General features: G+C 44.4%; 1 protein-coding gene across 5 annotated transcripts in view; it reads right to left on the bottom strand.

Moving 5' to 3' along the window:
• The window catches only part of ACTR3B (actin related protein 3B), a 146,201-nt gene extending 145,996 nt beyond the window's left edge, over positions 1–205 (bottom strand). Inside the window, exon 1 of one of the 5 annotated variants that reach the window (XM_087433501.1) lies at positions 84–205. In XM_087433501.1, coding sequence (XP_087289627.1) covers positions 84–127 — 44 coding nt within the window. In that variant the 5' untranslated portion in view covers positions 128–205. The remainder of the gene's footprint in view (positions 1–83) is intronic. The other 4 variants (XM_087433518.1, XM_087433490.1, XM_087433496.1 and 1 more) reach the window with 4 other exon arrangements.
• Positions 206–13,159: the final 12,954 nt, after the last annotated feature.

Raw genomic sequence — 13,159 nt, 5'->3', positions numbered from 1 at the left:
ACCGGGCCCGGACGGCCGCGGCTCGGCCTCCAGGTGTGAGGGGGCGCCGGGGCCGGAGCGGGGCGGGGGCCAGCGGCTCTTACCCGGTGCCGCAGTCCACCACGCAGGGAGGCAGGGAGCCCGCCATGCTCCGCACGCGCGCCGCCCGGCCCACGCGGCCGGCCCCGGGGGCCCCGCCGCCGTCCGCTCGCCGCGCTCGCCCCGCGCCGCCCGCGCCCGGGAGCCTCGGCACCGCCGCCGCCGGGAGCCCGGATGCTCGCGCCGCCCACGTGACGCCGCTCCGGCCGGCCAATCGCGGCGCGGGCACGCCCCCGCCGCCCGCCATCTTTAGTGCTGGCGGCGAGGCCTCCTCGCCCGTCCGTCCGACCTTGCTGCTGGAGTGACTGGGGGCTATTTTTAACTGACTTACCGTGAACGTGACCCTTTTCCGAGGCCTGGCTGTTTCTCATCCTTTCAGTCTCCGTTCAAGTGTCACCTTCTCAGGGAAGTTGTCCCTGATCACTCTAACTAGGACCCTCCCCGTCCTATCACCTTGCTCTCTGTATCAAAAATCTATTGCTTTCGTTCACAACATTTGGAACAAATTTTTAATATATATTTATTTTTAGTCTCCACCACTGGACTGTAACCGCCACTAGGATGGGGCTTGTGTCTGTCTTACCATTTGATGAGTAAGTACAGTATTTGCTGCATACATGGGAAGCACCCAGAAGTTTGTCGAATGAATGAATAACCACCATAAAGAAAAAAAAATTACAGTTAGAACTTTTATACCTAGCAGAACACTGCATAATTTCTTCTATAGAAGAAAAATCTGCGAAACAAATGTATGGCCAGCCTTAAGGAATCAATGACCTTAGATTGAGTTAACACCGCACGAAGATTATTGCAGGAAAATGTTTTCAAGTATCAAAGATGGGATGATTGTCCAAAAGTTCTTAGCAAAACCAGAGATGGAAGTAGGCAAGCACCTACCTACTATGTTATGTATGTACTGAAAGTCCAACTTGCTTCCTGCTCCCTGCCCTATCATAAATTCTTGACATTAGTTTTTAGGAGATTTTTGGATAGGAAACTCTATGTAGTTTAACTGGTATGTAAAGCATTGTGTTTTTTCTGTAGGAGAAGTAATAGATTAGTTTATTACTCAGTAACCCATCATCATTACTTTTTTTGTTTTTACCTATAGGGTCAAGTAAGGCTAAGACCTAGAAAATTTTCAGAGGATGAGCCGGCCCCGTGGCTTAGTGGTTAAGTGTGCGCACTCCGCTGCCGGTGGCCCGGCTTCGGATCCCGGGTGCGCACCGACGCACCGCTCCTCTGGCCATGCTGAGGCTGCGTCCCACATACAGCAACTAGAAGGATGTGCAGCTATGACAGACAACTATCTACTGGGGCTTTGGGGGAAAAATAAATAAATAAAATCTTTAAAAAAAAAAAAAAAAAAGAAAATTTTCAGAGGAAATGGAGCGAGAACTAGAAGATGAGAGGAAAATGAAAAGGCAGGAGTGTGGAGAAATCCCAGTATAGGACCGCAAGGCCAAGGGCAAAGACTCACTTTGCCTACTTTGCATTTCCTCCGGGCCTGGCCCAGCTCCCCCTTTTTCATGGCCCTAGTCAGAATGTTATAAATAAACTCTCAATTGCAGACTGTCAGCACTACTATGTTTCTTATTTTCATTCACTTATACGTGTTTATCAAGTGCCTATGATGAGGCAGGCCTCATATTAGATTGGGCCTGAAACAGTAAGCAGGACTCTCGCTGTCTCTGCCGACAAGACTTTAGAGTCGAGTGAGAGACAGAGACAGTAACCAGGCACCCGCAGTACCGGGTGTAATGCTCCGATGGGGCAAGTCCAGGGAGCCCAGAAAGCCACGAAGCAGACACCTAACCCTGACTTGGGAGTCAGTGAAGTCTTCTCAAAGCATTGGTCTCTAAGCTGAAACGCAGAGGGTAGGTAGAGAGTAGTTAGATGGAGAATGTGGGATGAGAGAGTATTTCCAGGATGGGAAACATGTACAAAGGGCAGGAGGACTTCAACACTCGTATATGGCCCAGTCCATTTCAGCAGGGAAGAAGCCCTTGTAGGAATTTGGGACTGGCTGGTAATAAAGGAGTATCCCCTCTATGAGGAGTATCCCCTCTGCACAGGACTTGTTGGGAACAGTGGCCAACGTCACCAACTGGTAGGAAATAAAAGATTTCCTGACTTCAATATTGTCCTCTAGATACCACTAACCCTCGATGTATCAGTTAAGATGTTTTTGTATGCGGGTAACAGAAAACCTAACTAAAAGTGGCACAAGGAATGAGCAAATTTTATTATTTCATATGACAGGAAATCCAGAAATTCCAGAATAATTCGACCACTCGATGACATCATCATGGGTCTGGACATTCTGTTCTACCAGGCTGTGCGTGTTGGCCTTTGTCCTCAGGCTTATCCCCCTGCAAGATGGCTACAGCTGCTCCATACACCATGACTGTAATGGACAGACAGGGGGAAATGCCCCATCTTGATTCCTCTCTAAGAGGGAGAGGGAGAAACAGTTTCCCAGAAGTCCCTAGCTGCTTCCCCTCTTGTTTTATTAAGCGGCCCTATTACTTTCTAGGGCTGCTGTGACAAAGTACCACACACTGAGCAGCTTAAAACAACAGACACTTATTATCTCACAGTTCTAGAGGGTAGAAGGCCAGAGTCGAGGTGTGGGCAGCGCCGTGCCCTCTCTGAAGGCTCCAGGGGAGAATCTGTTCCATGCCTGTCCCTGAGCTTCTGGTGTTGCCAGAAATCCTTGGTGTTCCTTGGCTTATAGATACATCACTGCAGTCTCTGCCTCTGCTGTCACATGGTGTTCTCCCTGAGTGTGTCTGCATTTCACATCGAGTTCTCCTCTTCTTATAAGGACCCAGTCATATTGGATTAAGGCCCGCCCTAATGACCTCATCTTAACTTGATTACATTTGCAAAGGCTTTGTTTCCAAATAAGGTCACTTTCACAGGTACCAGGGGTTAGAACTTCAACATTTTTTTTTTAGGGTACACAATTCAACTCATCGCACCAGTCTATGCCAAAAGCAGCCATTGATAAGGGGAACTGCTGTACTGTGATTGGCTTAGACTATTAAAGATGACCCTCTGGGGCTGAAGAGGGGCCTTGTGTCCTCGGGAGCATATGGCTGCCAATTCCTGACTGGAATTGGGTTTGATCAGCAAGAAGGGGAATGATGACAAATAGCTTCTGCCTCACTCTTAATTTTCCTAATTAAATCATATATTCTCACTCATTCTATGCCTTTTCACTCCACAAGCCTCTGCTTGGAATTGTCACTTAAACAACTCATCCATGCTCACCCAGCTGGAGCTTTGCCACCTCTGTGAAGCTTTCCTTCAACTTTATAAAAAACTGATCACTCTGCACGCCCAGAGAGCCTCCTTTGCTCTTATTTGATGGCATCGTAATTGTTACCCTTCCATAGCCCCCGTACACCAGGAGCTCACTGAGGGTAGACTGTGTCTTATTCATTTTTATACCTCCAGTTCACCGGACACTACCTGGCATCTCGTAGCCACTCAATGAATGGTTATTGAATAAATAAATCATCAGGTAGTTTTTAAACCTTTTGATTACACAACGCATTTGCTTTTATTGTTATTGTGAAAAGCAAATAAAAACAAATGTTATGTATAATTTCTGTGTTAATGTTTCTACCGTTTTTTCTATACATTCCCAACATATTCTTCTGTGTTATTCTTCTGAGATCATAAACGCCTATAGATCAGAGACTGACTGCATCACCTTTGACAGTGCCTAGGGCAAAACACCCACGGAGAAATAAACCTCTCATTCTGTTAGAAGCACTTCAAGTACAATCTCCATTAATTATATTGCTAAGGAGGTTTGCTCCTTCTAACATACTCTGCAAAATTCTACTCATTCTACTTTTAATGAGAGGAATGTTTTAGTCGGCTTTCTTTAGCAGGAAGAGGCATCTCCGTTGAGCTTCTACCCGACAATGGAGTCCTACTCCGCCCCCTCCCAACAGGCAGAAACGTGGAAACCGGAAAACTTCCTGTATAGAGTTCAGCATCTCTCCCGAGGCACATGGTGTGACTGTTTCATAACCTATGTTGAGTGCTGCATAACCCAGCACCACTCTCAAACTTTAAACACACAGCTTTTGATGCTGGTAATGATGTGTTTTTATGCATATGAAGACAACTTAAAAACAAAGTAATCAGGGCTTAGAGCTTGTCAGTCTAATGGGATTCAGTCAGTGAGCACTCGGACAATGTGATCTTAATTTCCTGCATTTAACTAGTTGTGTTGGGCCAAGAAGGAAAAAGAACACAAAAACTAAATGCTGTCTTCAAAAACTGCCCACCCAGCAGCTCTGTGAATCTTAAACGGCAGAGCTGTAGGCAGGAGCGATCTGTGTGTTCTCTGTTGCCATGAGGATGCAAATAGAGAAAGGAGTACCAAAAAATTAGTGCCCCTTTACTTTGAAAGTAGCTGGCATTCTCCTTTAAGAGGAAGGGCCTGTCACTGCGTTGAATGGACCTCCCCGAGGGCTTGGCATCAGCGGGAGAAAAGGGTCCAAGCCAGAGTTGATTGGCCGGAGTGTGTCAGAGAGCTGATACCGGACCCAGAAGCACAAGGCTGGTAAGGAAATCACCTAGCGCACTGACTGTGTTCAGATCAACTCAACTCTGTCTCTGCCTCCACCCGTGGCAATTACTAAGACAGGAAAACTGCTGCCTATCCTTCACCCTCTCCTCTACAGCTCAGCTGCCAAGTCCTGTTCATTCAATCCCACCACTTCCCTTATGTCTACAGCCCTGCTTTTTATCTTTTTATCTTTTGTCGCTCTTGCTGAACTACTCAATAGCTTCCCACTAGCCACCCTGTCTCCTCTCTTTTGCCTGTTCAAGACATCTTTTGGGCAAATTTTACTGCCATGAGTGGTATCATGCCAAAACACAGAAAGTGTATACATCATGTCAGTCTCCTTTCCCTAAAACCTTCAATGACTCCCTATTATTATGGAACTTGATCCAAACCCTTATTATGTATTCAAGGTCCTCTATGATCTCCTGAGTTATCTTTCTAATCTCATCTCACATTTTCCCCCTTGACACATCTGGGCACACCAGACCACACACCAAATCTTCCCTGTATTGTCAGATCTTCATGCAGGCCCCTTAGTGTAGAACATTCTTCTTCACCTACTCATCTTCTTCATCCTTCCAATTTCAATTCAAATCCACTTCATTTATTCATTCAACAAAATAGGATAAGTGCTTCTTTATGCCTCTAATCAGAATTGGTCACTAATTTTATGTCTGCCAGTCAGAGTCTAGAGATGAAATCTGGAGCTGTGCATTTGAATAAGGTCCTCTGTTCTACCAAACAGTTTTATGGTTTTATTTGTAACGATTTCCTATCCAATTCTTATGGAGAACTGAGTTACAATAATACCTTAGTCTACAAAGCATTTTCAGTACATCATCACATTTAATCTTCACAACATTCCCATGGGCTAGACATTATAAATACCTTTTATTTATTTATTTTTTTGTGAGGAAGATCAGCCCTGAGCTAACATCCGTGCTAGTCCTCCTCTTTTTGCTGAGGAAGACCGGCTCTGAGCTAACATCTATTGCCAATCCTCCTCCTTTTTTTCTTCCCCAAAGCCCCAGTAGATAGTTGTATGTCATAGTTGCACATCCGTCTAGTTGCTGTATGTGGGACGTGGCCTCAGCGTGGCCAGAGAAGCAGTGCGTTGGTGTGCGCCTAGGATCCGAACCCTGGGCCACCAATAGCAGAACGCGTGCCCTTAACCGCTAAGCCACGGGGCCAGCCCTATAAATACTTTTCTTAATCAAATAAGAAAACTGACACTCATACTTTTCAAATTAGAATATATCAGAAATTTAATTTTGTTCTGGATACCTTCTTTAGGCCCACTGGAAAAAACAGGAAAATGCTCAAGCGTTGCAAATCAGCATCTGGGAAGCATAGGTACAATGTTTGTTAGAGCCAGAAGGAATCTCAGCTCTTGGTCCTTCAGACAAACCTGGTCCTTTGATAATTTCAAATACACTTTGAAAATTTTGAGCTCTTCACCTTGAATGTTTTCTATTTCCAAGAAGAAACGCTCATGAACTCTCGTTAGGCAATCACTATATATTCCAGAACTTGAGTGGTATCCAATAAAAATCTAATTCTTTTGCCAATAGGAATAAAACTGCTGAGTAGTGTAATTGGACGCCAGGCAATCTGGACAGAGCGTACTGCCAAAAGCCAAGTCCAAGTGTTTCTTGCCATTGTGCAATCTCACAAGCAACAGGTTTTGGAGGAGTTGGCTTCCCAGGGGCCTCTCCTTTCCTGATGGATGTTCATTCTAGAACATTTTTTAGAAGCAGCACAGCAGGAACTCATGTAATTATGATAGAATAAATGAAGCAAAACTGTGCCATTTCAAAATATTTTCACCAGATATTGACTCGGTCCTTTTGGACAGGAGAAGTTGTGCAGGGAAGCTCAAAGAGGTCATAGTGAACAAGGTGGAACATCTGAACAATGACAGGCAGGAGGGCGGGGAGACGGAACCCATGCTGAGCCTGAGTCTTTTCATCCAGCTGACACTCTGGTTGCAACAATGTGTATTTGAAAACTGGGCACAAAATTATAATGTTTCCATGTCTTACCTTACTATTTCTTTTTTTTTTTTTTGTGAGGAAGATCAGCCCTGAGCTAACATCCATGCCAATCCTCCTTTTTTTTTTTTTGCTGACGAAGACTGGCCCTGAGCTAACATCCGTGCCCATCTTCCTCCACTTTATGTGGGACGCCGCCACAGCATGGCCTGACAAGCGGTGCATCAGTGTGCGCCCGGGATCTGAACACAGGCTGCCAGCAGCGGAGCGTGTGCACTTAACCGCTACACCACGGGGCCGGCCCCTTATCTTACTATTTCTTGTGCTTGCTTACTTATCAAGGTGCAAGATGAATTCTAAGCGGAAGTGGTTTGCAGAAAAATGTATAGTCACTGTGTTCCTGATAATTATAACTGATAACAAATACCTATCAGTTAAGGTAAAAATCATACTGTCTTCTTAATCCAGATTTTTTAGTTGTATTCATTTATACCAATAAAAATTATAAAATTAATTTTACTTGTTTGTTAGCGCATGGAAAGAGCCCAGATTTTTTGTCTTTCAGAACTGTGTTCAAATCACATCTCAAAAATTTAGATATGTTTCTGCATGAGTTAGTTAATATCTCAGAGCTTTAGCTTCCTTACCTGAAGGATGGATTTTTCCGAGTTTTAAAGCTAGCTGGTAAAAATACCAGGCACTGTGACGTGGGGCGTGCGCAGTGTCATTACCGCTTCGATTCTCAGCAGCTGCTTTGCTCTGGTTAGTAATTCTCGTAACTTTAGACTTGTGTGGCCACAAGCACATAGCTCTAGTCTGACTATTTGGATTATAGTTAAGGAATTTTTTCAAAAAGGTTAAAATAGACCTATCCTCACTATTACTTAAGATTTGAGACATTTTTCCATTAGTGGAGATGAGCTGTGTTGAATCATTTGTGTCCTCTTACCAGCTCTCCCTTGTGACCAAGGACATTTAATTGTCACCTTGCTAAAGATTTTGTAATTCAGAGCTAATTAGCCTATATTGGTAAAAGGTACAGGCTTTGAAGCCAAACTGCCTGGGTTTTGGATTTCAGCTCAGACTTTACACATTTATTGTTAAGTACCTTTCAGGTGGTGGCAGTGGGCTAAGTCATGGGGTGTAAAGATGAACCCCTGTAAGGGTCTGTAGAGGAGGAGGTCTGTACAAGTCCATCTGTAAACATGGCATAGAGAGGGGACATTGTAGGGAGCAGTGAGGGGAGAACCATTAATTCTGATTATGAGACCTGGCACAAGCTCCACAGAGGGAGAAACATTTGAAAATAAAATAATGAAAAGTGGAAAAAGAAGAACAGCATTTGCAAAGGCCCAGAGGCTTATTTTAGGAAATGACTAGTGGTCCAGTGTGAGCTGAAGCAGGATGCACTGATTGAGAGGAAGTTAAGAAGAAGAGTTTGAAATCAAATTGGGAAAAACCTTCAGCACTAACCTATGACACTTGGACTTTATTCTAGACAATAAATATCCAAAGATTTTTCAGGACGAAGTATGTATGTCTGTGTGTGTGTGTCTGGCTGGAGGGAATGGGGAGGGTGAGACTGGATGCGAGGAAATTAATTAGGAAACCATTGAGGTTGTCCAAATAGAGGGTCACAATGGCAGTAGGAATAGAAATGACATTTCAGTGGTAGAAATATAGAAATAAAAGGTCTCAGGGACCCGTTGGATTAAAAAAATATATAAGGAAGAAGAAGACAAAATAATTGCTACTTTCATCTTGGATGGCTCTTTGCTTGGGGAAACCATGAACTGAGATCAGAGAAGTATCAGCATGTCCCCTTCTGGGACATCCATGGAAAGATACTCAAGGAGCAGTTGGAAATGTTGGTCTGGAGCTGAGCAGAGAGGGCAGACACTATTCATTGGTCCAGTCCCATAAAAAGGGTGTAACTAATTCTCTGTTATGTTTGGAAGGGGCATGGTGAGCCGTTGAGTTATCCATCTTTGTCTTTGTCTATGACACAGGGATATAGAAATGTCAAAACTCTTCCTGCTGCACTGCACATCTCCTCTTTCCAGTTTATCTGCCCAGCTCTTTCAGCTGTCATATCTTTGGCATGCATCCCAGTTTCAATTTTACAGTCCCATTGTCCCCATAAATTTATTTGTACTTGTCAGATTATGGGTGCCAATTTTTGGCTTGGACAATATGAGCACCTTAGTCGTCAGATATCCGTAACCCACACATTCTGTCACTGGTTTGAACACACTTCTTGTGTCCCACAAACACTACACAGCTCCTGACTTAGTCACTGAACAAGTACATGCCCCATCAGAGGTCCCAATTTTTACCAGAGTCCCTCTACCTTACAACTGTCTTTGAAAAACTCCGGGGGCTCCTAGAAAAACTGGTCTAGGGAATGGAAGAAGGAAAGAAGTGATGAAGAAAAGGAGATCAGGGGCTGGCCCAGTGGCATAGTGGTTAAGTTTGCACATTTCGCTTGGAGGCCCCTGTTCGAGGTTAGGATCCTAGGCGCGGACATACTCACGGCTCAAGCCATGCTGAGGCGGCCTCCCACATAGCAGAGCTGCCACTCTACGACTATGATACACAACTATGTGCTGGGGCTTTGGGGAGAAAAAAGAAAAAAAAAAAAGAGGATGATTGGCAACAGATGCTAGTGCAGGGCCAATCTCCCTCAAAAAAAAAAAAGAAAAGAAAACGAGATGAGCTTGAGGGAGATGATCCCAGGTTGAACTTACAGATATAGCTGGTCTGCCTCAAAGCACCTTCAGCGGTAACGGTGGTATGTAAGAAAACAGAGGAGGGAAGATTGGTCTTCAGAGGAGCACTTCAGTCTCAAAATGACATTGTAAGAAGGGTGTTATTAATATCCCAGTGCAACAGATTCTGGGATCACTCTCGGTGTCACCGCCTGAAATTCCATTTCTTTAAAAATGTAAACAACTGCGGGAAGGTTAAGGGATTCATGGCATTCACATATCGTCATAAATTAGTGGTTGCTTTCCTGAGCCAGCTCCTGAGGAAATGGGGTGTGTGATGCAGGGCACAGGGGGCAAGGGTGATGGGGGTAGTTTATTTTTGTAAGATTTGGACAATGGCCTGAGGCACTGCATATTTAATCACTGCTGCAGGAAAAGAATCCTGTTGAAGCAGAAAACCCCCTCTAGAACAGGCGCTAGAGGCAGCTGGAGGGCTTTAGACTCAGCACACAAGGAGAAAACCCTGGGGTACAGTAGAGTGTGCTCTGCTCCCTCCCCATCGTGCAGAGCCCCAGCTTCTGGGACACAAATCCAGGCCCAGACTCTGTCTATGATACTATTTATGGGTAATCTAATAGAATGTCTAATATTCTTTATATGGGCAAATATGTTCTGAGCTCAAACAACCATATGTAAAGTGAACTTTTAGAACTCAATCTGTGTTTAAGTTGGGAGCTGTCTAATAAAAATAGCTAACATTATTAAACACTTACTAATCACTGTGCTAAATGCTTTACATCGGTAATTTCATTTAATCCCCACAATAGCTCTGTGAGATTGGTACATCGCTGTTATGCTCATTTTATAGATAGGGAAGCAAGTTTAGAAAAACCAAGTGGTGGGTCCAGGACTCAAATGCAGTCATCAAACTCCAAAACAACACGCTCTCAGGCAAGATACTTGTGTTAGTGACAGTCACTTGCTTTCATTCCAGATAGAAGTAAGATTCTCAATCAGTAAGCCCATTCTGGGTGCTGTCTTCACACGTGGTGGGGTGAGTTGTGATGAAGGGTAGGGACCTGGAGCCAAATGGACGTGGGTTCAATTTCCGACTCTGCCCTTATAAACTGAGTTACCCTGGGCTAGTTTCTCATTCTCTCTGAAACTTAATACATTCCTCTATAAAACAGGGGAAACAACGCTGACCATATGGAAATTGTGGGAAGATTAACCAACGTGGACATAAAGGGTGCCTGGCACTTAATAAGCAATCAGTAAGTGGAAATAACTCCTCTGTCTGCCACCGCTGCTTTGGTGACAGAAGTGTAAGCTCTGGAGTGAGGACCTGGAAATATGCAATATCTAACAAGAAATTGCAAGGATTCACCAAAAGAGTAGAGTCAGATAATGCCTTCCTTTTCTTCTCTTGATTTTTACATAGAATTTCCCTCCAAGTGCTATACCGGCAGACAGATCTCCAGAAGCACTTTCACACAGCCGATAGCAGTAGCCATCCTCATAGTAATGCAGTTATATTTACAACCCTCACGGGGATTACCTACAGTTGATGAAAGAGAAGAACGGCGCAAGTTCTCAAGCTAAATTGGCTGGGTCGGTGGGATCAATCACTAGGTAAAAAAACAGCCTCCTCTTTTATTTGGCTTTGCTCTTTTGTCTATGGGATAGAAGGTACTGGAATATAAGGTGAAAACTTACAAAAGACTATAAGATAGTCTAGAAACTGATTTTAACTCTTCAGAAGAATACACTACCCTAAACCTTTCCAGATTTCTTCCGTGACCTATACTAGTCTTAAGCGGCTTAGTTTCCAAGCCCTGCTCCACCGCTGACCAGCCCTGTTGTCTTGGACAGGTTACTCCACCTCTCATTTCCGTTTCCTCCTCGGCTACCCTGGACCATCAAATGCCCTCCTGACAGAGAGGAAAAGTTAAATGATCAGCAAACAGGTTTCACAGCTCCTTCACCTGTTCTTCCACGCACCTGTGCTACGCTCCAGGGGGGCGATGGTGGACAGAAACAGTCAGTACTCTTTCACAAGGAGTTTATTGCCTCTCTAGGTGTGCATGGGAGTGTCACACACACATAAAAAAAGGTTGGGAAGGACCGTTCTCCGGAGTGGGATCAGTGGAGAGATGTGAGAGTTTTTTGAGGATGCAGTAGACACTCATGTTTTATTTCATAAATAAAACTCTACCTTGTTTGAACCTAAAACTTCAAGAACCCTCTGAAGACGGCATTATCGTCTTATAGACCAGGGACCCAAGTCCCAGAGAGGTGAAGACATTGCCCAAGAGCACGAGGCTGGGAAGCAGCAGAACAGGAACTTGAATAGGTCCCTCCAATCCTATGCTGCATAGTGCTAATGCACGTAGCAAAGGTAAATTGGTTACACTGTCATCTCTCTCAAGGAATATGTTTGTATTTTTGTTCCAGATTGGTATGTTGGCATTAATAACCAAAATGCTCAACCCAGCTCAGGGACTCAGGGTCAGATATCATCATTTCAAGGCAAGATGCGGTCAGAACCTGGACGCCAGCTGAGGGTATAGGACCGGAGCCAATCCTGGGGTCTCTGAATGCTTGATCATACACTGCTATAAAAATTTTTTGAGGGGGCGGGCCCGGTGGCTTGGCGGTTGGGTGCGCGCGATCCACTGCTGGCGGCCCAGGTTCGGATCCCAGGCGCGCGCCGACGCACCGCTTCTCTGGCGGTACTGGGGCCCCGTCCCACATGCAGCAGCTGGAGGGATGTGCAGCTGTGACATGCAACTGTCTACTGGGGCTTTGGGGGAAAAAATAAACAAATAAATAAATAAAATTATAAAAATTTTTTGAACTTGCCCTATATGTGTGTGTGTATGTATCCCTATACACACACGTATATATTGCTGTGTTTATATGCTACTGCGTTAATATTATTCTAAAACGCACACAAAATAAAAATGTAAAAGAATGAAATAATATTTTAAAATAATTTTGGGCTGGCCCGGTGGCGCAAGCGGTTAAGCACGCGCACTCCACTGCCGTGGCCCAGGGTTCACCGGTTCGGATCCCAGGCGCACACTGACGCACTGCTTAGCAAGCCATTCTGTGGGGGTGTCCCATATAAAGTAGAGGAAGATAGGCACAGATGTTAGCCCAGGGCCAGTCTTCCTCAGCAAAAAAAAAGAGGAGGATTGGCAGATGTTAGCACAGGGCTGATCTCACAAAAAAAATAAAAAATAAAATAAAATAATTTTCATTTAATTTCATCTATTAATGGAAGAAACAGCATTTTGCTTTGTGATTGATTATGCTTCGTTATTTCATAAGATCTTTATTTAACACTGTGATACAGTTACTCGAAGTCTGATATCATATTTGATCTCCTTCTGTATAGTACTTATTTTCATTACCAAAATTTGTCTGCATTGCTGAAAAAGATACTTAACAAAAGCAGAGAAATGAGTAACTTGTCTTTCAACTCATTCTTTGAAGTACTTTGTGATGAAATAATCAGTGGACCCATGTGTGGTACAGAAGATTTTCAGAGTCATTCCCCATCTCACAACAAAACTTTTGTGAAAATCATACAATTTAGGACAATACAATGCGTAAAGCCACTTAACTCCGTGCTCGTAGACTGCAGACTTCACGATGTGGTGAAAACAAGGAAACGAGGTGGCGGCGCTGTCAGCTCCTCGGAAAGCCCACTCTTCTCCACTTTCCGTCAGTGGCACATGACCGGCTAGGCGCTGACCCATGTCTCCCAGGCTATTAGATATTAACAA

This window comes from Ceratotherium simum, chromosome 1 (assembly GCF_057802395.1).
Source record: "Ceratotherium simum simum isolate JZ-2026a chromosome 1, ASM5780239v1, whole genome shotgun sequence".
Taxonomy (NCBI): domain Eukaryota; kingdom Metazoa; phylum Chordata; class Mammalia; order Perissodactyla; family Rhinocerotidae; genus Ceratotherium; species Ceratotherium simum.
Note: the sequence above shows the minus strand (reverse complement) of the source record. Positions and strands in the feature narration are given on the sequence as shown.